At 42.6% G+C, this 25,286-nt stretch overlaps 1 protein-coding gene and 1 long non-coding RNA gene across 2 annotated transcripts; both read right to left on the bottom strand.

Annotated features, from left to right (window-relative positions):
• Window positions 1-864: 864 nt before the first annotated feature.
• On the bottom strand, window positions 865-17,271 carry LOC124258720. Its single transcript, XM_046692797.1, has 5 exons — window positions 17,166-17,271; window positions 16,607-16,672; window positions 15,869-16,001; window positions 13,537-13,688; window positions 865-1,651 (listed from the first exon to the last, which is right to left on the bottom strand). Exons 1-5 carry the CDS (start codon window positions 17,191-17,193, stop codon window positions 1,404-1,406), a joined length of 627 nt encoding a protein of 208 aa, XP_046548753.1. The 5' UTR covers window positions 17,194-17,271; the 3' UTR covers window positions 865-1,403.
• Window positions 17,272-17,843: 572 nt separating this feature from the next.
• Window positions 17,844-24,315, bottom strand: LOC124258672. The gene is made up of 5 exons (XR_006893643.1): window positions 24,230-24,315; window positions 23,745-23,789; window positions 22,918-23,050; window positions 22,389-22,540; window positions 17,844-19,480 (listed from the first exon to the last, which is right to left on the bottom strand). It is a non-coding gene; the product is annotated as an uncharacterized LOC124258672 (long non-coding RNA).
• Between the last annotated feature and the right edge of the window lie 971 nt (window positions 24,316-25,286).

Here is a 25,286-nt window from a genome sequence, read left to right as displayed (position 1 = left end):
TGACACATTGCTGCCATAATTCTGGTGATAGTGTTGCTATTTCTTCGTTGACAATTTGTTTCACGTCTTTGAGTTTGAAAGAGACATTTTTTCGTGCCTGACTCCTTTAAATTGCCTCAGATCAGTTCAGTAAGGTCACAGTGATAGGGCACCAAACGTGAAAGGGCAAGCAAATTTCATTACTATGCTTTTTCAACATGGTGTCAATCAAGTAAACAGGGGTGGTTTGTGAGCTAGTATGATATCATACAGTTTAGTTTTAGTAGCTTTAGCTTGAAAGTCGATACCATGCCTGGACAACCAAGAAGTCATCTCATGTTTTCTGGAAGAGGAGGTAGGAGTCTACTCCAGGGAACTCTGATACTGTGATATGGTGGGTTGTTCATCACCACGAAACACTTGTCAGGTAGAGCAGGAAATAGCTGCTCTGTGACTTATTCTGTGAACACTGCGGAGTTCATCTCTGTGTGATAGTCACGACCATCAGTAGATTTGGATCTGAACACCAAGTCACATCCTGGTAGGAAACCCAGATGAGACCCTGTACATTGATATGTCTCTCACCCTTGCCTGGAGGAAGGTTCCTGTTTACTTTGGGGTCAGAGTGCTGCCACTGATATGAAGGGGTGTGGTTAGCAATAATCTTCGTTTCATTCAAATAGACTACTTTAAAGCCGTTTTCTCATTCTTTCTGATATTGTTCTCAGATGATTGGCCCTAAGTCTCATGAGATCACGTCTTTCACAGAAACTTTTGTGCTGGATATTCATTTGTAACGAAATCCGAGTTTCACTAATAATTTACATATTGTAAATCTGGAAATGCAGATGCCGTGTTCGTGTTCAAGAATTTTCTTCAGTTTTCTTGCCGAGAGATGTTAGTTTCTCTGATAAAATCGGCAAATTATGTCCCTAATTAGTCTCAAATTGAAACTGTCCAACTTCACTGAAGTCTTTGATTTTGAGACAATCCCTAAATGACTATTGTCAATTACCTAATCAGGGAAGATAACACATTTAAAAAAAACTATACACATTCTTCATCAAAGTTTGCATATCTTTGCTTAACATGGGGAAATTATCCAGCCGGTAACAACACTGTCCATCCAAGTCACTTGTAATGATGACCCGAGGTCATGCACATGCGCAAACCTAACCGGTAAGCTGTTCCGTTTACTGCGCCTACACCCCGTCTCTTGACACCAAAACAAACATAAATTTTAATGATAGTTACTTAAGTAACTTTTCCCCAAAGTCTGAACAACACAATCCAGTGGCTGATATTTGGCATGGTTGTCCTGCGTGGATCACAAGGGTCACCTTGTGTCTTGTGCCCTCCTGAAACCTTCTGATACATTCCTAACTAGTTTTAAGAACTTCTGGACAAGCCGCATGGATTGCGGGTTACCGGAAGTTAAGAGTTGTGACGAATACTTTCGGGCTAGACACGACTTCCGTGTAAGATGGAGGACTATCCCCATCAATGTCTGGACTGGTCTGACATTGAAACGTCACCGGCGTCCTGAAGACGTCTGGATCTGGGTAGGGCTGGTGGCGGGGTTCGTATACTTCTGTGTTGAATGTTGACTCCTCATCGCTCAACATGGCAGAGATGCTTCTGGGTACCCGGACCGGTTGTGTTGCGTCTCGAACTATTGGCAGAAATGATTTACAGTAGCATTTACATGACTTGTGTCGTCACTTCTTACTTGAGGTGTAGCTTATATCACGTCAACGCTCATTGTCACCATCCTGCGTAAGAGGCGACTAACAGGATTGGGTTGTCAGGCTCGCTGACTTGGTTGACACATGTCATCGTATCCCAAATGCGTTGATGATCACTGGATTGTCTGGTCCAGACTCGATTATTGATATACCGCTGCTATGAACATTGTTGAGTGCGGCGTTAAACTAACATGGCATCGGTTCGCAATTGCGCAAATCGATGCTCATGCTGTTGATCACTGTATTGTCTGGTCCAGAATCGATTATTTACAGACCGCCACCATATAGCTGGAATATTGCTGAGTGCGGCGTAAAACTAAACTCACTCACTACATGTCACCATCCTGCACCATCTGTTACCCTCATCTGTTTCTCATTAACGAGGGAAGATATATTACATCTATGACAAACGTACTTTCTTACTGATCAAGTTACCTAGCTTCTCGCTATACATTTCACGAAAACTGTAGGTAAAATTACACATTGCGTCAACTACCTTCCGCAAATCCATTAAATCCACGTAAGAGAACTCCACCCTCGCTCACTTGCCTCATCTAAGGAGACACTCGCCACACACAACACAATTGCCATACACTACCCTTGTCTCACCCAACCACATCCTCGCCACACACCATCCTTGCGTCACCCAACCACACCCTCGCCACACACCATCCTTGCCTCACCCAACCACACCAATAGAACGCACTCTGCTTGCCTCACCCAACCACACCCTCGCTGCACACTGTCCTTGCGTCACCCAAACACACCCTCACCACACACTATCCTTGCCTCACCCAACCACACCAATAGAACGCACTATCCTTGCCTCACCCAACATGGTGGATTGAGAATGGTAGATATAAATGTGTTCATATCATCGCTAAAGCTCAGTATCCTGAAAAAAAGCATGTTTAAGAAACATGATATAAGCTACTTTCCTTTAAAACTCCTTTTTCAACTGGGTGCCCATGTATCGTCTTACAGACTTTGTAAAATTGATAACCCCTACTGGCAGGATTTGATATATATTTGGAGTAAATACTATAGGTCTCATTTGACAGATGCAAGAGATATTCAGGCTATTCTAGCTGAACCGATATGGTTTAGTGTACAGACTCAAATTTTATTATAGAAAACTGGTTCGGTAAAGGAGTGCATTATATAAGAGACCTATGTGATGAGAACGGGCTCTTATCCTTTGTAGACTTGAAAAAAACATTCAACCTCAAGGGTACTTATCTGGACCATCATCGAGTTGTTAGTAATCTCCCTAAAGAATGGATAAAGGTGATAGACAATTCTAAACCTATATGTGTCTACGATCTTAGGATGAATAACTTTCTAATGGAATGGACTAAACCAGCAAAGGGATCTCGAAAGATATATGATATACTTGTGCAAAATAATTATCTACCTATTATTTGTAGTAAATGGCAACAAATGTTCTTAACTGACTTAAACTGGAAGGAAATATTTAGTCTTCCTAAACAATGCTGTAGAGATATCAAGTTACAAGATTTCCAATATAGATTTTTGCATCGCATTATATACACCAAAAAGGAATTATTTAAAATGAAGCTGATCGACAATAGTATTTGTCAAAAATGTAACAAACCTTTTACTGCTACCTTGAAAGATATTTTTCAAGTTGAGAGATATGTTGCTAGAATAAATAACCAACTAAATGAATGTATGAGTAAATGGCTACCACTACTCACAACATGGACCGATGTGTCATGACTCTTCAACATGCTTAAAGTAGAATTTTGAGATCGCGAATTACAATACGTGTCAATCCACGGATGGGAAAAGATATACATATTTAATGCATAAGCTGTATTAAAAATTTAATATTGACCCTAAAATCCTCCATCGCTTCTTTGAAAGATATGTTGCCAAAATGAAAAACCAGCCAGACGAGTGTGGAGTAAACGGGCGCCCATTACACAACATGGTCTGATGTGTTATGACTCTTCAATGTATACAATCTATGATCTTTGAGCAGTAATACTTGAATGTACCTACTCATGTTTGAAGACTGATGTGTTGTGAACTGTCAACATGTATAAGCTTGTATAAGGCATGACATCTGTATAATAATGTATGAATGTTTCTACCCCTTGGTTACCCAGAAGGATACGGTGCTGTTATGAAAACGAACCAAATGAACCCAGGAGCTAACAAACAATATTACTCATAGCACCGACTTACCTAGTTGCGCAAGCTTAGACGATCCGCAATTATAGAACTTTGTTTGGATGATATTCGTATAAAACGATTGTAACAAGATATGTCACATGTCAACATGTATGACTTTTGTAAAAAGTGAATGTACCTACTGATGTGAATAAAAAATGTGGAAAAAAAACACAAAAAACCCACACCCTCACCACACACTATCCTTGCCTCACCCCACCACACCAATAGAACACACTATCCTTGCCTCACCCAACCACACCCCACGCTACACACTATCCTTGCCTCACCCAACCACACCCTCACCACACAATATCCTTGCCTCACCCAACCACACCAATAGAACGCATTATACTTACCTCACCCAACCACACCCTGGCACACACTATCCTTGCCTCACCCAACCTCACCCTCGCCACACACTATCCTTGCCTCAAAAATGAACCATACATCTTTATGGATGACAACTTCTTATTTATTGCACAGAGCGACATTCCGATGTAGATTCTTACATCGTTATCAAGCTAAAAGTGAATACAACCAGATGTAGAGGAGCATAAATACACACTCCCCTTCCTAGATGTCCATGTATTCAGAGACCTCTGCAAGAAGATCCAAACCACAGCCTACAGAAAACCCACCCACTTCAACTCAAACCACCACCCCAAAAACAAAGTCTGGTGTCATCTCAACCCTGACCAAGCGTGCCAAGAACATTTGCTCCAGCAGCTATGACCTAGAACATGAGCTGAACCACCTGCAACATGTCTTCACGAGCCTCAACCAGTATCCCACCACCTTAGTCAAGAGGATCATCTCCAACACCCTCCATGACAAACCCAAACAGACCAAGCCTGAATCCGCCCCCATCAGAATCACCTCTACCCTACATCGGCAAGACCTCCCAGCAAATCAGCAGACTACTAAAGCACCAAGCAGGCATCGCCACCATCTTCACTGACTCTACAACCCTCAGGACCATCCTCCAAGCCAATGGCCGCAACCTACCTTTCAAAAAGCAGCCCCCAAAGGAGTGATCTACAAGATTAATTGTGAATGTGGTGACTCCTATATGGTGAAACCTCCCGTCCCGTTGACATCCGAATTAAAGAACATAAAACCTCACCAGCAAAATCAGACAGCAAATCAGCCCTCTCCGATCACCAACAGAAATTCCCTACCCATCAAATCAAGTTTGACAAATTTGAAATCCTATCAACCAAGAATCGGGACTTCACAAAAAGAAAACTCTTGGAAGCCATCGAAATCCGCCGCCACAAACCTTTGATCAACAGGATACTACAATACCATTGGCCTATGAAGAACTAATCAAACTACACACGCTAAAAATATCCAATCAGCTTGTTATTACAACTTAATCCCCCTTGTTTGTTGGCTTCGTTCCCAGTCTCATTTGTTGTTCTTAGTCTCCCACTGGCCTCTCATAATTATGAACCAGTTGTTATTCAATTATATGTTGTTGTTAATGCTAATCTGCTGTTGTTAAAACATACTGTGTATAAATATATACTCCTCTACATCTGGTTGTATTCACATTTAGCTTGATAACGATGTAAGAATCTACATCGAAACGTCGTTCTTTATTGCTCTTGTTAGCCAGTCCGGCTGTGCTAGGGCTGCAAAACATAGTCTCCCCCTGTCATCCACCGTGGTTGTGTCCGCTGTCGACTAGACCGTCGAGGTTGAGGGACAGGTGATGTAGATGATCTTACACCAGACTGAGAGTTAGGATCTTCAGGTTGAGCCTGTGCTTCAATAACAGAAGTTTCCTCTTGAGTATCATATGTGCCCTCCTGATCTCCATCAGTGACAGTAAATGTCTGATCGCTCTGATTCTCCTGTACTCTGGATGCTTCAGGTGGCCTATCAGCTTGAGAAACAGCTGACTCTGAAGGTACCGAGGCATTATCGGAGGCACATGCAATGTACTCATTCTCACTTCCTGATTCAGAATCAGATCCTGATTTGTTTGTCATTGCCTCTTCGGCTGGAATGGGCACAGTCGGGGTTGAAGGTCCCTGTCTCGGTTTAGGCATTGGAGCTGTACGTGTAGGTTGTCCTTTCCTAGGCCAAGGGATTGGAGGTTCTTTGCTATCAGGCTGTGGAATAGACCCAATTGGCAGTAATAGGTTTCACTGTAATGTCCGCTTCCGTCCTTCTCCACTCTCCCTACCAACTGTATAAACGGGTATGGATGGATTTGGCTGGGCAAGCACAATATACACATCAGTCTCCCATTTGTCAGCCAACTTGTGTCGGCCATCAAAGGCCACAACCTTGACGAGTATTCTGTCACCCATGGCTAGGACAGCAGCTCTAGCCCTCTGATCGTAGTATTTCTTTTGTTTACTGCGTGATTTGGTTGCAGCATTGGAAGCTATCTCATAAGCTTGTCTGAGTCGATTTCGAAGTTCCTTGGTGTACTTGTTGATAGACTTGGACTTGATTGGTTCCATGTCTAACCCAAAAGCAACGTCCACAGGTAAAAAGGGTGCCGTCCATACATCAAAAAGAAGGGAGATAACCCAGTCGATTCATGTTGGGTACAATTATAGGCATGGACCAATGGTGCGACATGAGCTTTCCAATTCCTCTTATTATCGGGTTCAAGTGTACCAAGCATGTTGCATAAAGTACGGTTGAATCGTTCGCACATGCCGTTTCCCATCGGATGGTAAGGGGGTAGTCTGTGACTTGTCTATCTTGAGCAACTTGCATAATTCCTGCATAAGTTTTGAGTGGATACGCTTGGGGATTCCTAAGTGGACAACAAAGTTGTTGAAAAAGACATCTGCTGTTGTTCTTGCAGTCATGTTCTTTGTTGGATAAGCCTGAGCATATCGGGTAAAATGATCTGTCACTACAAGAACGTGTTGCTGACCTCCCTTTGATGGTTCCAGGGTCAGGAAATCCATGCATACGAGCTCCAAGGGCTGTGATGTTTCAATGCTGACCAATGGTGATAACCCTGCAGTTGGAGTCTTTCTTCGTAGACAAGAGACACAGGATTGTACATGTGCTTCTGCATCACGGGTCATTCCAGGCCAATAAAATCGTTCATGGATCAGTGATAGTGTCCTATCCCTTCCTGGGTGTCCAACATTGCCATGGAGTGATCGTAATGCTGCTCTGCGGCACTGAATTGGAAGAACCAGCTGATCCTGTTCCTCTCCATCTTTCATGGTGACCCGATACAGTACTCCTCTCTTCAGTCTTAGCTGATTGCAGATCTTGATGAGTACTGTCATACTCTCATCATCTATACAATGTATTCTGTCACGCCTTGTCTTGTCCCTTAAGTGTCCAATGATAGTAGCCAGGGTTTGGTCCTTCCCTTGAGCTCTTCTCCATTCTCTAACATTGGCTGCACATTGATCATCACTGAAGGATCATCATCATCATCTGCAAGAGTAGTTGAGACACAAAGACTCTCAATGTAGTTTGGTGAAGTAAGCGCATGGCAGATCGCTTTAACAGAGTCAGCTTGCACTTGATCCGGTTCTGAAGCATGTAATGGAGGTGATAGTCTAGAGAGAGTATCAGCGTCCACATTAGCTTTCCCAGGTCGGTACTTGATGGAGAAGTTGTAATTAGAGAGGGATGCAAGCCATCTATGCCCAGTAGCATCTAATCTGGCTGATGTCAAGACGTATTTTAATGGATTGTCGTCAGTGATAACAACAAAATCATTGCCGTACAGGTAGTCGTGAAATTTCTCTGATACTGCCCACTTCAAACAGAGGAATTCAAGCTTGTGTGCAGAGTAATTTCTTTCAGATGGTTTCAATCCTCTGCTGGCATACACAATGACTCATTGGTGACCATCCTGGTGTTGATAAAGGACTGCTCCTAGGCCTTGGGTACTTGCATCCGTGTGCAGCTCAAATGGTTGTTGAAAATCGGCATATCCCAGGACTGGTGGCACTGAAAGACGATCCTTGATCTCCTGGAAGGCCTGTTCCTGTGCAGCTACCCACTCCCATTCAGTCTGATGACTGCACCGTCTCTTTGACTTCTTCATTGTGGTCTTGGGCATCAGAATAGATAAAGGCCTTGCAATCTTTGAGAAACTTTCCACAAACTTCCGATAATATCCAGCGAAGCCCAAAAACTTCCTGACATCTTCTGGGTTGGTTGGTGTTGGCCAGTTTTGGATCTTATCCACTTTATCTGGGTCTGCTTCTATTCCACTTGCACTGATGATATACCCGACATACTTGACTCTGTGTTTGAAGAACTTACATTTTTGGGGTGCAAGCTTCAGTCCACATTCACGTAGGCGTGTTAGAACTCTTTCAAGGCACTCCAAATGTTCTTCATATGTCTGGGAAAATATTATCAGATCGTCCAGGTATATAAGACATATCTGGAGGTGTAAACCATCCAGGCATTGCTCCATAAGTCGTTGGTAGGTTGCCGGGGCATTGGCGAGTCCAAAGGGCATTCGATTGTATTCATAGAATCCCAATGGCCCTACTGTGAAAGCAGTCCGTTCTTTATGACACTCCTCAATCTCCACCTGATGGTAACCACTCTTCATGTCCAGTACAGTAAAATATTTCATACCCCGCAAACAATCCAGCATCTCCTCAATTCTTGGTAGAGTATAAGAATCTTTGATCGTGTGTTTATTCAACTGTCGGAAGTCAATGCACATCCTCAGTCTGCCGTCCTTCTTGTGAGCTAATACCACATTAGATGCCCAAGGGCTATGCAACTTCCGAATTACTCCAGCTGATAACAGTTGATGCAAGTGAGTCCGAACTTCATCAAACATAGAGGGGGGTATCCGACGATGTCTTTGCTTGAATGGTCGCTCATCATCTAGCTCATTTCGATGGCAAATAAGGGAAGTATGTCCAAGGTCCTCATCATTCTTGGAAAACACATCTTTAAACCTGGTTATTAAATCAAGTCCCAAACCAATTTCATCAGATGAGAGTCTTTCTCGCTCCATCTCAATAGCTGTTCCACAGGGTGGGTCCTGAAGCGTTACGGGTTGAAGCTCACACAACAGAGCATGTGGAGGAACAACTATGGTACGGGTTGTCACGTTGAAGAGATGAACCTCTACCACATCTGGATGACCATCATAAGAAATAACGGTTGGGGCAATGTCAATGTCGTTGCTGATACGTGACTTTGGAGTAGGCTGCATCAAAGCACAAAGTGTGGGCGTTCTAACTCCTCTGGCAACTTGTCCTCTAATTGGTGCAGTGCTGTTAGATGGTATCAGGATGTTCTTGTCCTCCACACTCTTAATGAAACTTAATCTCCAGTCATTGCGTTCCTGTAAGCTCATGACTCTGTAAGTAAGATACCAAGGGGTTTGTAAGGCTGCCTGTTGTAAGTACTTGACTCCATGGACTTGCCTACAGTTTTCCTTTAAACAGTTCAGTATGTTTGTTCCTAACAGTACTGGTACTTGTGCACTATATCTGGTGACAGGTACAATTAGGAAAAGACATGGTACTGGTTCTACATTATCTGTTCCACCGCCAATGGATCTAACTCCAACTTCAATAAAACCTTTGTAGGGTAGGGTTTCTCCTCAGGCACATTCAATGTCCAACATACTGCCGATGGACTCCAAGGGAATGTGTCACAAATATTTGTCATAAAATGATTCTGAAATTACCGAGACGGTATCCCAAGTGTCCAATAAGGCTTGGGTCTGAACATTGTCAACTGTAATGTTTGCTTCATTAGCCTGGCCAACAAGTCCCTCTGGTAGTGTGTCCCTGGGGTGCTTCGATGAGCCTAAGGGTGACCCCTTTCCATAGGCCCTCGCCAGTTTAAAGGTCGACGAAGGTGGTCAAGCGTCACTCTACATCCAACTGCTATGTGTCCAGGGTATCCACATCTAAAGCATACCGGTCTTGGCGGTCCTCCTGATCCCAATATGGTGGTGCGGGACAGGCTGTTGTTCCTTCGCTGTTGTGGGTGTCCTTGGCATATTTTGGGTAGTCTCCAGATGAGCTTCTTCTATCCCTATAACTTGGTCTGCTGACCCCATAACTACCAGGCTGGCAAGAATCATTCCTTGATTCATCCCTTGGCCTACGTTCTGTGTAAGGACTGTTGGTAGGAACAGAGTTACCAGGCAGATCTGAGCAATGAAATGACTGGGCTCGGCTCCTCCATCGCTGTTGGCCTCCAAAAAGACTTGTCTCATCTCTGCTGGGATGTCTGATGTTGATATACATGAGCTGTGTCCTGTCGTTTCCTGATGTCCGAAACTTCCACTCGTAGCTGGTCTATTGCAGACGTCAAAGTCTCAAGATCACGCTTGGAAACTGATTCATCTTGTATGGCCATCTTAGCAGAAGCATGGCACTTCTTTGTCTCAGACGTGGTTAGTTCCCGCTTCATGTCATACTCTATTTCACGCAATGAGATTCGTAGCTCATCAAAGCTAGCTTGTGTGTCGAACTTGTGTCCGGATACAGATTTCATTGTTGGCTTCAGGCCACTCCGGAACATGTTCCTCAGCATTTCATCCTGTTCGTTCACGGTTATAGTATGATGTTCTGTGATCTTGGATAATAAATGTTCTAGGCGGCAGCCCCAATTAGCAACATCTTCATCCTCCCTCTGGGTTGCACTATAGAATTGTGCCATAAGGGCTTCCCGATTCCTAACTGTGCCATAGATGCTCTGAAGCTTAGATAGTAAATCTGTGGTAGAAGCTGTGGATCCAAGTCTCATGGCCACTCTAGCCGCCTCCCCTTTAAGAGATCTGCGGACAGCCTGATTCATAACGTCTAAGGTATAACATTTTGACTGAAATAAACAATCAACTTCATAGGACCAGAGGTCAAAAGGAGCATCCTTTCCTGTTTCATCCCCGCTAAACAGAGGTAGTTTGGGGAATTGGTGATAAGCTACTGCCTGGGCTTTGCTTTCAACTGGAGCAGGTGGTACTGTCTTGCTGTCTAGACCGGGCTCTTGCTTTAATAAGGGACCAGGTTGCTGAGCCATTTCTTGGATCCAGGCCTTGAGGTCCTCCGGTGATTGATCCTTTGGATCCATACCAAGCTTCCGGAATAGATTAGCTACAGACTCCAATTCCTCTTCCCGAAACTCCATGATCCCAGAGAACAGGATCCACGAGTAACAGTATAGTTAAAGTAGGCAGGTGAAGGAATGAAAACGAAGGCAGGGAGAGGTAGAATCGAAAAAAAAAATATCTTACATCGGTAAGCCTGTAAACAGGTTACCATCAATGTAAAGCAACGAAATAATCAACGCTAGTTTTATATCAATCGGTCATGGATGTGTAATGCACGCGTAAATGCCGACAGAAATAATATACGCGCACGGACGGATTGTATTATTTCCTAACAATGACGTTTGGTAAGCTACAGTGAGGCGATAAGTCAGTGTCACATGCGTATTAGTTTAGTGAGGGAATAAACAATGGTGAGTGCCAGGGTAAAGTGCTCGTCAAGTAGTCAAAACCCTAACAAACTACACACAAAAAGGTATCCTACCTAATCAAGAAAAACTATTTGGTAACCAACTGGCCTAACTGTTTAAACAGATAATCTGAGTGCCTAAGTTAACTTAACTGTTGACTAAGTTGATTTGTAGAAATGATTATTTAAAGCAGTTACACGTACTTTTAGGTAAAGTGTGCAAAAGGCAAAGTAGAGAATAATTCACACAGACCACATATTCACACTCAACTTTTCAAACTAAAGAAATAAATAAACAGCAAATTTTATCTAACTAAATGTTTATATATCAAGGACGATAAAGTATTCACACAAACACATGTACATACATCAACATCAATTGCATTTTTATTAGGATGACGGATGGATCACAAAGTATTGTTGTGTGGTAACTTGAAAATATGAACTAAACTAAGCTAAACTAAACTAAACTAAACTAAACTAAACTGGTTGAACTGAAGTAAACTAAAGTACACGACGAGAACTAAGCCGGCATACACGTTTCAGCTTACAAATGCATAAAGTGTCTATGCTGTTGTTGATAGGCCTGTATGTAAATTGATATTTACACGTTTGTAATGTACACAGCTGATGAAGACAATGCCAATGTACTCAACAGTTCATGAAGTCTTGATTGTAATGCACACTGTGGACCGCGTGCTCAGCGCCAATTCAGAGATGCGTAGGTGCGTACTTCGTTCAGCGTTGGTGCTCACTCACTGCCAATTCCTCACTGGGGGCTCCATTTGTAACCGGGGGTGTTCAGACACGACACACAGGTCGGGTTTTAAGTTTAAAGGATTTATTGGAGGAGTATACGTCAGAACAAACGCCCCTGTGGTTAGTACTGGGGCGCGGACTGACTGCACCAGTTGATTATAGCAACTGCATCTGTAATAATGTCTGTTCAGTCCCAGTCTACAGTGGCTTGTGTGCTGTGCTGGTGAAGTGCTCAACATTAGTATTTTAAACAAGGCCAATTAAGCGTAAGCTATCTTAAACAAAGGAGTGACCCAAGCTATGCACTCTAACCCCACAGCTACCCAAAGGCAGTTAAATAATATTAAAGGTGAATTAAAGACAAGTCAACGAGGAGCTAAATAGAAAGGAAGTTTATTTTATTCTGTACTTCACAGTAAAAATTAGTACATTATTTCATTACAACAGTGAATATATACAAATATGTAAAATACAGATATATACATATGCAACACTGCCACACACACAATCCTTGCCTCACCCAACCACACCCTCACCACACACTACCCTTGTCTCACCCAACCACACCCTGGCACACACTATCCTTGCCTCACCCAACCACACACTATGCTTGCCTCACCCAACCACACCCTCACCACACGCTATGCTTGCCTTACCCAGCCACACCCTCACCACACGCTATGCTTGCCTCACCCAACCACACCCTCGCAACACACTATCCTTGCCTCAGCCAACCACACCCTGGCCACAAACTATCCTTGCCTCACCAACCTCACACACTATCCTTGCCTCAACCAACCACACCCTGGCACACACTATCCTTGTCTCACCCAACCACACACTCGCCAAACACTATCCTTGCCTCACCAACCTCACCCTGACCACACTATATCCTTGCCTCACCCAACCACACCACACCCTCGCCACACACTATCCTTGCCACACCCTCGCCACACACTACCCTTGCCACACCCTCGCCCAACCACACACTCCTTACCCAGCCACACCCTCACCACACGCTATGCTTGCCTCACCCAACCACACCCTAGCCACACACTATCCTTGCCTCACCCAACAACACCCTCGCAACACACTATCCTTGACTCACCCAGCCACACCCTGGCCACACACTATCCTTGCCTCACCAACCTCAAACACTATCCTTGCCTCACCCAACCACACCCTGGCACACACTATCCTTGTCTCACCCAACCACACACTCGCCACAGACCATCCTTACCTCACCAACCTCACCCTGACCACACACTATCCTTGCCTCACCCAACTACACTCTCGCCATACACTATCCTTGCCTCACCCAACCACACCACACCCTCGCCACACACTACCCTTGTATCACCCTGGCCACACACTACCCTTGTCTCACCCTCGCCTCACACTACCCTTGTCTCACTGACCTTCACATTTGCAGCAGCTGGCACAGTAGATCTCCTGGCCCTTCTTGTGGTAGCTGATGTTCAGTTTGCAGTAGATGGCGATAGCTATGATACCCAGGAGGACGAGGACGAGGATAGTCAGGCCAACTCCCAGACCCACAGCCAAACTGGAACTAAAAACGGCATCTTCCATCAGGATCGTGCAGATAACACAAGCTGTATAGATAGGTTGTATACCTCTCAGGTAATAGAACTTAATGTGTGCGTGTGCGTGTGCGTGTGCGTGTGCGTGTGCGTGAGTGATGCGTGAGTTATTTAGCCGCACCCATCGCTATCCCTGCTTCAATACCGGCCTGTAAAAATGAATAAAACTGGACGAGACAATCCAGTGATCGACATAAAATAGCATCAAGTCACTCAGTGGGGTAAAGATCACATGCAGTCAGCTGAGTCAGCCAGCCCGACAATCGATCCATTTCATCATCGTATTTATCTAAGGCTCGATGACATGGTGGACAAATGTCATTGTATGCTAATTATGCGGAATGATGCTCTGATTTTAATCACGGGATTGTCTAGTCCAGACTCTGTTATGTCGGATCGCCGTGACATAGCAATGCCTAATAGGAATAATACGTTCAAAGTGTACATTAATTGAAACCAAAAAACTGACAGAGACCCCCACCATAGTGGTGAAGGAGTACACTTTTTAAAACAAGAAACGAATAGATGACTTTGAGGACATTGGATACATATAGCTGTGGCAAAACAATACAGATATACTAATTTTTTTCCAAAGCATCATCTGTGTGTGACTGTAAACAGCTGCAGTTGCTATTGTGTTGGCGAACTCTTTATCTATGAACGTGTGAATTTTCACCTTGTTACCATTGAAATCACATGAAAGAATTGCTCGGAATCTAACGCAATGAATTATTCTACAAGAGTGTAGTATATTGGCTTTGTATACATATTCTAACAATCCCCAATGCGTTTCATTATTTCTTTATTTTGGGGGAAGCGTGTATTTCTTTCAAAAACATCATCTTTGTGTGATTGCAAAGTAAGCTGAAAAGCATGCGGTATTGATCACTATACAAAAGCAAACGTTGTGTTTAATTTTGTCGTTTTGTTTTTGCCTGGAAAAGTGGAAATCATCATGCCATGACTGAGTGCCGCCAATCGAAACATCGCCATAGGCCGCCTTCAAGATATGGAGTCGCAGTCTGCAGTTGCCCGACATTTCAACGTTCATCAGAGCACAATATCTTGCCTTTGGGATCGTTTCCTGCAGACCAAGTCGAGATCGAGATCGAACGAAAAACGACTGTCAAAGAGTTACCACCCAAGCCCAGGCCCGCTTTATCCAGGCTCACTTACGCCATCGTCTTCTAACTGCCGTGTTGACTGCACAACACATCTCTGGATTGAGAAGGATTTCCTACCAAACGATCAGGATGGCTTGCTTCAAGAAGGAACAACGGCGCAATTGCTCGCGGTGGTGTCGTAAAGTAAGGAGGTGCATGGGAACCTTACAAGCTGGAAGCGAGTCTGGTTCAGTGATGAATCACAATTTCTTCTTCACCGGCGAGATGGAAGACTGCCTTTTTACCGTCGGAGAAATGAACGTTTTGCCCTAAATTCGAGAGTTCGAGATTCGGTGGAGACAGTGTCATGGTGTGAGGTGCGATATCCAGCACACAATGGTCTGATTAAGTGGTGGTTCAGGGGAATTTGACAGCAAATCGGTACACCAGCGAAGTCCTTGCAGTCACATGCTTCCGATTATGGACCGACAGTGGGAGTTGCTACTTCACGTACAGCACACGTCATGGTCCGCTACCTTGCCAATTCTAACGTCAGTGTTTTGCCTTGGCCTCCCCGATCACCAGATCTAAACCCTATAGAACTCCTATGAGATGAACTCGATCGACGTGTACGTCAACGGCAAAACACTCCTCAGACACTTCCACAACTGGCCATCGTATTGAAGGAAGAGTGGGGAAGACGTCCGCAAGAACGACTTCGTCAACTTATCCAGTCTTTGCCGAGACGGTGCCGAGCAGTAATTGCTGCCAATGGCAGCCATACAAAGAACTGACTTTGACGCCATCTTGTGGACTCAAGTTTTAAAACACAACAATAAAGGCTGTTGTCACATGTGTTGGCGAACTCTTTGCCTATAGACGTGTGTATCTTCACCTTTCTACCATTGAAATTACATGAAATAATTGCTCTTTTCTTCTAAAAATGGCTTTTTTTGAGAATGTACAATAAATGTATTACGTGCCAACTGATGCACTGACAAAGACGCGAGACAGAGAGCATAACAAATACGTTGTTGCAGACGTACTTGGGGACGTTGCAGCAGGACTGGGAGCCGTAGTCTCCGCAACAACCGCCGTCGTCCTCGCAGGAGAAACGTCGGGCTGTAGTGTTCCCATTAAAACTGGTTTCCATACAACATGGCCTCGTCAACCCTTCATCTGTATTATACAAACAGACAAGCACATTAAATAATTAAACAACTGATCTTTTGTAGACATTTCGTGGTATATACCACAGTTATAGCCTAATAGGTTGCAGAAAAAGATCTTTCTGATAAATAGAAGAATTAGAGAAGATAAAAGTAAAGTTGTTCTGGAATATATTTCATTCAGATATTCATGACTGCCTCCTTTGTTGTTTTACAAATATTCAGTAAAAAATAACTGCGAGAATAACGATGAGTCCCCGGATGATCTTCCTGAGCTCTGTAATGATTGTTTGTTCGTTTCCCGCACTCAGCAATATTTCAGCAATATTTCAGCTATATTGCGGCGGACTAAAAACTATCGAGTTTGTACCAGACAATCCAGTGATTGACAGCATCCACGCAGTAGGGATACGATGACCTAGGTCAACCAAGTCAGCGAGCCTGACCACCGTTTATCGCCTCTTACGACAAGCATGGGTTGCTAAAGACCAATTCTAGCGCGGATCTTCATGGGTACTATCATAAACTAAACAGGCTGCCGTGATATGGTTGTTGATTTTGACTAAATGAATTGATGAATGAACGAAAGAACAAATCAATAATCGTGATACTTACAAGGAAGCGGTCTCTTTATCCCATTAACGGTTGTAAAACAGGTTTTCGCACGATTCAGAACCACAACTATCAATAAAAAAAGCAATATATGTATATGGGTTCAACTGACAGCGAGACTGTTAAAGCCAGCTTAAAGACAAAAGAAACGATTAAGAAACTTCCTTTCAAAATTCTACATTAGAATAGAAGTTGACAGAACTAAACGGAACCTGATAAAATCGGAATTTCATCAGAAACAAAATTAAGAACACACCGGTATAGATAAGGGTAGATGTCTCTTGTGTCTCATTATTTCTTTGTTTACAAAGAAATAATAATCGTCAGATCAAAGACATTGTTTCACCAGTGGTTTAGTAATTACGTGTGTAAATATTGAGCTTTCATATACACACATACATGTTGGAAAATGTCGGCAGATATTGCCACAACCCATTGGTTACACAAATATGACCCACTCAAATTTGGGTCACAATCGCCCATCAACAAGCTTGCAGCAATAAAGCCGTCATTAAACAACACACAACCGGACTACACGGGGTTAAGATCTGAATTAACAAACCTTTAACTGGATGGTGCACAATGACCATGGCGGAAGATGACAAAAAAGTCCCAGTAAAGTTCAATGACTGCGATAATGATATCCGTGCGGCCTGTGTGTTATCAGTGAGTATTGAGCAATGTGACTGACCGGTGTGCAGGGGAAACATGCCTCACGTATTTTTAAGCACGCACGTACACTCACAACTGTACATAAGACATCTGTTCCCTGTTTAGCATTCACCCAGCACCCCATCCATACTGACACATACATGTACATACGATAGCGTCAATAAAAGTGGATCTTGGCCACACTACAATCATGGAACATGGAATTCCTTTCATGCATGTAATGAATATAAGTGCTGTTTCCACAGATTCGATCGCAAACAAATGGCGAAAAAAAGTAACACACAACATATCATTAAATTCTTCCATTTGAAAAGTTTAGAATAATTATTCATTTACAGTTTACAGATTTTTGTGATTGGACGAACTGACTGTGGAAACTACATTGTATGTAAACCCTATAAAACTTAACGGGTGTTCCTCTTTTGCCAGTGGGGCAAGTTGTTTATTTAAGGAGTAAGAGGATCACCAGACCATGTTTATTAGCAAGACAATGGTGGGGGAGGGTGGGGAGGAGATGACCAAGCAAAGAAAGACACAAGATGACTATCATTTGTATTTTTATGTTCAGCATACATAAATTGATAAATTACTAATCACAACCATACATAATACATAACTGCACACAATGTTTAGCATTATGTAACTGCGTAAATATAAGAATTTGATAAAGCACTAATCACGATCACAATCATGTCCACAATGATGATTCATACACAACTGACTTTAAAGTCCAACAAGATGGGAAACAGCATCTCCATACTCTATCATGGTCTTCCTTCCTGCTTGAAGATGGTCTTTTTCTAACATATACACTGTATTATTGCAAAACCTGTGTGTGAAGAAATCTCTCTCCCTGTCTGTGCGTGTGTGCGTGTGTGTGCGTGGGAGATGGGGAGGTCCCTTGTTATTCATACTCAGCACTTTTCCATCTGAGCAGTTATGCAGTTTTGATGCATAAACCAAGTGAGTGAGTCCGACCACCCGATCCCGTCAGTCGCCTGTTACAACAAGCGGGGGCAAATATCTTCAGCAATCGGATGTTTACAGGGGTAATTGTTTAGGCCCTTTAAATTATGTCAGTGAACGCAAGCGTTTTCTTCCCGGCCATGCTTGAGATATTTAAAAGAATGTCGTTACTGTAAGCTGACTTGATAGTATACCTGATACCGTCGTTGTACAACTTCACACAAATATGGCGTCGGGTGTTCCCCTGTTGAGAACTTCCCGGGCGGATTATTTGTTTGTTTGTTGTTTAACGCCGAATACAGTAATATTCCAGCTGTATTGCGGCGGTCTGTAAATATCGAATCGTTGAACCGGAAGCTGGCAGGGGTAATGGAGGCGAAGAACGTGGTGAATTAAATATGTTTTACGTGAGTAATTATTAAATATGAGGTTGGAAATCTGAGAGCACAAATGGGTGTCTACAGTTGATGGTGCCGATATTTCATTTTGATATTAAAAATATTTTTCGAACCGAAGCGAGGGAAGTTTGCTCGCCTCGTTCGCTTATAGGAAGACTGGTCATTTTCTCTTTGTTGCGCAACACTTTTTGCGCTACAGTTTGCCTGTGGTCCAACATTACATCACTGTGACTACGTGAAACACACAGAGAACATGCTGCCCTCATGAGGTAGGTTCCTAGGCGAAGAACAATATGGCGCCTCGATGTCATAAACTGAAGAGAGCAACTTTGAAATAGAGGTGGGTATCACAAAGCTGGATAAACGAGGTAGACTGTTAGTTGTTTACACCGAACTGAGCAATATTCCAGCAGTAGTCAGTCCTGCCAGTAAATATTCGAGTCTGGAGCACACAATCCAGTGATTGATACTTGTCATGGTTGTCCTTCGTGGATCTCAAACATCACCTTGACTCTTGCGCCTATCGGAAAACTATAACATTTGAAACCAGCTCTATAGCTACTACTTTCGGGACAAGCCGAATCACTTGATGGTTACGGAAATTGTCGAGAGGTGACGAATATTTCTGGACGAGACACGGCATCCGTGTATGATGGCGGGATATGATTTTCTGTGTCTGGACTGGTCTGACATTGAGGCGTCACTGGCGTCTTGAAGACGTCTGGATCTGGGTAGGGCTGGTGGCGGTGTTCATACACCTCTGTGTCGAATGTCGACTCAACGTTGCTCACGTTAACAGGGATGCTGCTGAACGGCATGGCCGGTTTCGTTGAATCTCGAACTATTGTGGGAATTGACATACAAATTGCATTATAATGTGCGGTCAGATATAGACATCAATGACAAAAAGACCTATAAGCAAAGGTCACATAAACCCTAGGGGGGTAAAAATACATAAATCACTAACTGGCATCGTTATAAATGAAACCCCGTCATTAAAACTACTCATTTCGACCTTTAATTGACTTAAATCGACCTTTTTTGACAACAGTGCACAATTCTCACCCGCGAACGAAATTTCAACCAATCAGAGCGGCGCGACTCTGTGACGTCATATGAGGAATAGCTTTGAGGGCCGATGCAGAATTCATCTACATTTTAGGGGGTAAATTATCTTGTTTACAGGCTTGTATAAACCTGAAATCGTGACAATTGTTGTGGAAAATGAAAGCTATATGTTCTCACAATCTACTGGCATTTAATTTTGTCTCCTGCTTTGCCTAGTTTCCGAGTTACAACTTGTTTTCATAGACGCTTCTGTCACAATTGATTGGTGTCGTTAGGCCCTATTTGTATAATGACTGATCCAAATTGATCCCATTTCTGTGTTTTTTACCTCGATATTTAATCATGTCATGTAAAAATCTGTTTGTATTCTCAAAACAGTGTCGGCCCATAAGTTTTCACATGCAATACAGCAATTAATACTCCCTTGTTGTAACCCGTGTTCGGTGGTATAAACCTACACATGTTATTTGTCATCATTCACTTGATGGTCAGTTAATGAATTTATAACAGGTATAATTAGTGGTAACACACTTAGATTACCCGACAAAGGTTCCCATTTGGCATTTCTTGTGTCTGGAGTAAATATTCAACATTATAAACATCGATCAAAGGATTAACCGATAACACGCTGATTGATTAATTACTTTTATCTTACACAGCGGATTTGTCAAAAGGTAGTGTTTATGTATGTAGATTTACTAATCTATACTGAGTACACTCTGCCGTGTCGGTGTCTGCGTAAAAACAACGTCCTTCTTTCAAAGGATTAACCGGCAATACATTGATTGATTGCCCATTATTGGCTAACTAAATTACTGTTTTTAATGAAAGGCGGACATTATGCAATTAGTTGCCAGGTGTGCTATCTTGGGTGACCAATGAGACTATACACCAATACCTGAAAAGATTTATCACTTTTTCGTATATTAAACTGTTAAAAGACACATCATTTGGAACAGTTTTGTGGATATTGATGGATACATTCCTCAAACAAGGTAATGGCCTGATATTGTTCCTATAACTTTAATCTGTTTTAATTTTAATATTTGCATTTTGTTTTTATTCATTTGTCGTAGCATTCAACAGAATCATTGTTTTCGCCGTGAAGTGTAATGAGACAGACAACATACACTAGGGTGTGTGTGCGAATTATGATTCACATTGGCAAACTATAAAATGTCTAGATATTACAGTTCTGTTATAAATTCACTATAAGTATCAGCAGATCGTCAGCTTTTTATTTAGTTTCAAAATGCATAAAAGTATGATAGTAAACTAATTAGGATTATAAGACCAAATATAAAGACGCACATTGACTAGTATCTACATACTGGTGAGTGGACATTAACCATGTGAATGTAGCAAGAAATTTATCGCGCAGTATTGTGACTTCGACCCCCACCTCGCTTCCGTGGAAGAAATCGTTATGTTATAACTTGTGTCATGCAAAATCCTTTTGGTTATGATTCCAATACATATTTAACTACGAGTAGAAAGTAGTTTTGATTTTCTAACTTGATGAAAACAAACTATAATCTCATTAATTCTAACAGACTTTACGATTTTCAAAAAATGGCGGCGCCCTGTCGGGAACATTCGCCAGTCTGTGGATAAATGCTATTTAGGTTTGTTTTCACCGAGTTACAAAATCAAAACTACTTTCTACTGGTAGTAAAATATGTATTTTATTGATGGCCAATAGGATTTTGCATGACATAGCGTATAACATAACAATTTCTCTCCTGGCAGCGAGGTGGGTGTCAATATAATACTACTTACAATATTATTGTTACTTCGACCACAACCTCACTTCCGAGGAAGAAATCGTTATGTTACAAGTTCCGTATGGAAAATCTTTATGGTCATCAATCATATACATATTTTACTATAACTAGTAAGTAGTTTTGATTCTTTAACTTCCGTGAAGCGATCTGAACACAAGTAAGATATCGTTTCAGGCTTCCACAACGCTCGCTTCGCACTCACAAACATAACCCATTTAGCACGAACTGCGGGGTCCTGTGGAAATCTGTGCATGGTGACACCATCACCCGACCCCTAGGAGCAATTGACGACAAAGCAACGATTCGGCATGTCGTCGTTGATGTCGAGAAATCATCAAAATGATGAGCGTGCTACACACTTTCTATACACCTAACTGAAAATCGTTCCTCATATGACGTCACTGCAGTGCTCTGGCGACAGAGTTACGTAACCTGTCTGTGGTTTCGTTGGCGGGCGAGAGGGGAAGCAGGCGACTTTTTAGCCACTTTTAATCGCTCGGTATTAATTAACCACAAGTTTTTAAAGAATAAATTTGGTGTTCCGCATAAGACTAACCACAAATCTGTCATATGTAATGGTTAAAAGAGTAACAAAAAAAACAAAGTTTAGTGGTTCTTTAAATAAAGTTACCTAGCAACACGCAACAAGTCTATCCTGACACTGTTGGTGAAAACTCAAAATACGTAAACTTTCAGCATATCCACTCTGCATCGTCGTCTCATCTGCTTCATCCTTGCTTAATCCTCGGCAAAACTTGTCTCACCAAACGCTGGTTAACCCTCTACATCCCACCAACATAACGCCCTCTCTACACCCACCTACATCACACTCTCTCTACATCCCACCAATTTCACACCCCACCAACATCAGTCGAATATTGAGTTAACCCTGCTGACCTTTACACCTGCAGCAGGCGGCACAGTAGATCTCCTGGCCCTTCTTGTGGTAGCTGATGTTCAGGTAGCAGTAGATGACGAGAGCTACGATACCTAGAAGGACGAGGACGAAGACAGTCAGGCCAACTCCCAGACCCACAGACAAACTGGAACTAACAACGCATCTTCCATCAGGATCTTACATATAAACACACACATACGCACGCACGCGTGCGCGCACAAACGCACACAAATTCATCATAGGATACGTAATTCAACAAGTTTAATGTGGATACAAATCTTAAAGGTGCACTCGGCTCTGGTGTGACCCAACTGAGTTTGCCAAGAGACTGGGCTACCGTCTGGAATGAGGTCGGAGAGCCCACATGTCAACGAATTTCTTAAACTTAAGCAGATGAAAAGCTCGATGGCAGCTTTTTGTGTACAGAGGAATTATGACAGATGTCCACAATGTACATTAATTGCATATCAGCTTACAGAGACTCCCCAATGTGGTTAAAGGGCATAACAAACGTCCTTGCTGACTTACACGGGAACGTCGCAGCAGTACTGGGAGCCGTAGTCACCGCAACAGCCGCCGTCGTCCTCGCAGGGGAAACGTCGGACTGTAGTGCGCCCTTTAAAACTGGTTTCCTTACAACATGGCCTCGACAGCTGGTGATCTGAATCACATGAACAAGGAATCACTTTATTCAATCAAATAACTTGCCAATAGTGCCACAATTATCTGATCAACAGTATCGCGCTACAACCACCGCAATCAATCAGGTCATAGGTGTAATATTTCGGTATTAGATGCGCGCGCCTCCTCATCCTACACATGTTTTGCAGCCATTGTGTCAGTCGAATTCACATTAAGGCCATTAAGTTTGCCATTAACCCTGAAAACCCGTAGGCCCTATTATCCAGAACCATAAAGCTTGTGGGTCCTGATCAGAATGTGTAGGCCCTATATTTTAGCTACAATATATGTAATTCCCAGCAAACAAGGCCATAAGGACCTGCAGAAAACAAAAGCTGTGGGTCCGAGTGGTTTTCAGTCCGCCACGGGCCAAAGGACCGACGTTAATTTCGAACGCTGGCCCATGATAGGTGAGAGATGGATAGACGGAGGCAAGCGGCAGACATTACGCCAGCCCCAAACAGCACCAGTTTAATCCTAGGGATTTTAAAGGCATTGCTTAATTACGTTTCAGTTTGATTGGTTGAAGGAAGTCTCAGATTGCTAAGTCATTTACATGGTGGCGTTGTGGTAGCCCACTGGTTCAACCCAATGACCATAATGACATGACTGGTATATTGCTGACCACAGGATACACAAACAAACACACAAGACGGACATAGAGCAACACTTACAAACTGGCGTACTGCTCCTGGGAAAGCATGATTCCGCCTGGTTCACTACAACAATTTAACAAAATATTTATACGTGATCAATAACGACTATACAAAACTAAAAAGGTAAAAGAAATGATAAAAGACTTCTTAAAAAGCTCTGTACACGCGAGTGTTCCTTTTCAAGACAAAACACCTATTTCATGAGCAAAAAATATAGATGACACCGGTTTAGACTAAAGCTGAGTTTATCTGTAAGACGAAATTTCTCCTATTGCAAAATTATCACCAAATCTAGCTCAGTGCTTTTACAATTGTTAAGTAAGTACGCGAGTAAATATTCAACTTTTATATTCACATACGGTATATAACGGACGATTTGGCAGATATCGGGATGACCCATTTATTCCCATCACAACTGCCTCTCTCAAGCAATCAGCCATGAGACCGTCAGTTGACATGACAACAACATTGGCCAGGTGCTGTTAGAATCAAAAATAACGTACCTGTAACATGGTCAAGGAAGTAGAGAGATAGAAAGTAAAGCTAAATAACTGATACCCATGTCCATACAGGCTTAGGGTTGTCATCAGGTATTGAGCAATGTTGACACAACCGGTGTACAGGTAGTAAAGTCTCCCGTAATTTTAAGTCTATTTGAGAATGGGGTCAGACAAGGGAACACACAACTCTGTGTGTGTGTGTGCGTGCGTGCGTGCATGCATGCGATATGCCTGTGGTATATTCTAATTTTGATTGTTTTTACTCTTTAGCTCCTCCAGATTATTCTTTCTCGTAGACAAACCTCCAAATATCTCCGTTGTTTTGACTCAACTCAACTTACCTTAACTGATTAATAGTTCAATGAACTACTCCGTATCTTCTGTTTACTTTTGTCCACGAAGGTATATTTACCCGGGTGCAATGAAGCTAAACAGGGTTTTGGAGAAACTGCTAGATGTTTTGTATAGTCCGTTGAGTATAAAGTGGGCGTCACTCGGTTAGAGTACATGTTCAACGGACAACGGTACCTGCATGATTGTTGTTGGGTTTTGTTCTTATCAAACGGGTGTATTTGCATCATACGATTTAGATAATGTCTTTTTTCAAGTAGGAAGAGGCTTAATATCACTACCGTTCCTGCATGTCCCTGACATTCTACAATGATATTACTTTAAACTTAAAAACATCCGCCAAATAAATACTAGCCTTCCAAAGTGACGGTTTGTTTGCCTTGTTGTTTGTGTTATCAGTATTATATTACAGTGCACTCTGTCTAATTCGGACAAGCTTGGGACCGACTAAAAAGTCCGAATTATACAGTAGTCCGAAGTACACAGATTTTAATGGAGTTATCTCCCTTTGACGAACATACGATTGTGCATGAAACACATGTTACATGAATGCGTATAAAGACGAAACACTGACAAAGTACATGTACATTTGTTTATTACATACTTGCATATAAAAGCTTCAGTTTGTGAAGAAATCAGTCATCAAAGACTGTGACTGACCTTTAAGTGATTGTTTTAGAATCAGGGTTTCTGTACTGGCTTCGAGTGT

The sequence above is a fragment of the Haliotis rubra genome, unplaced genomic scaffold, assembly GCF_003918875.1.
Source record: "Haliotis rubra isolate DU_JTF1 unplaced genomic scaffold, ASM391887v1 Scf7, whole genome shotgun sequence".
In the NCBI taxonomy this organism is placed as follows: Eukaryota; Metazoa; Mollusca; class Gastropoda; order Lepetellida; family Haliotidae; genus Haliotis; species Haliotis rubra.
This window is presented reverse-complemented; position numbering and strand designations above follow the sequence as displayed.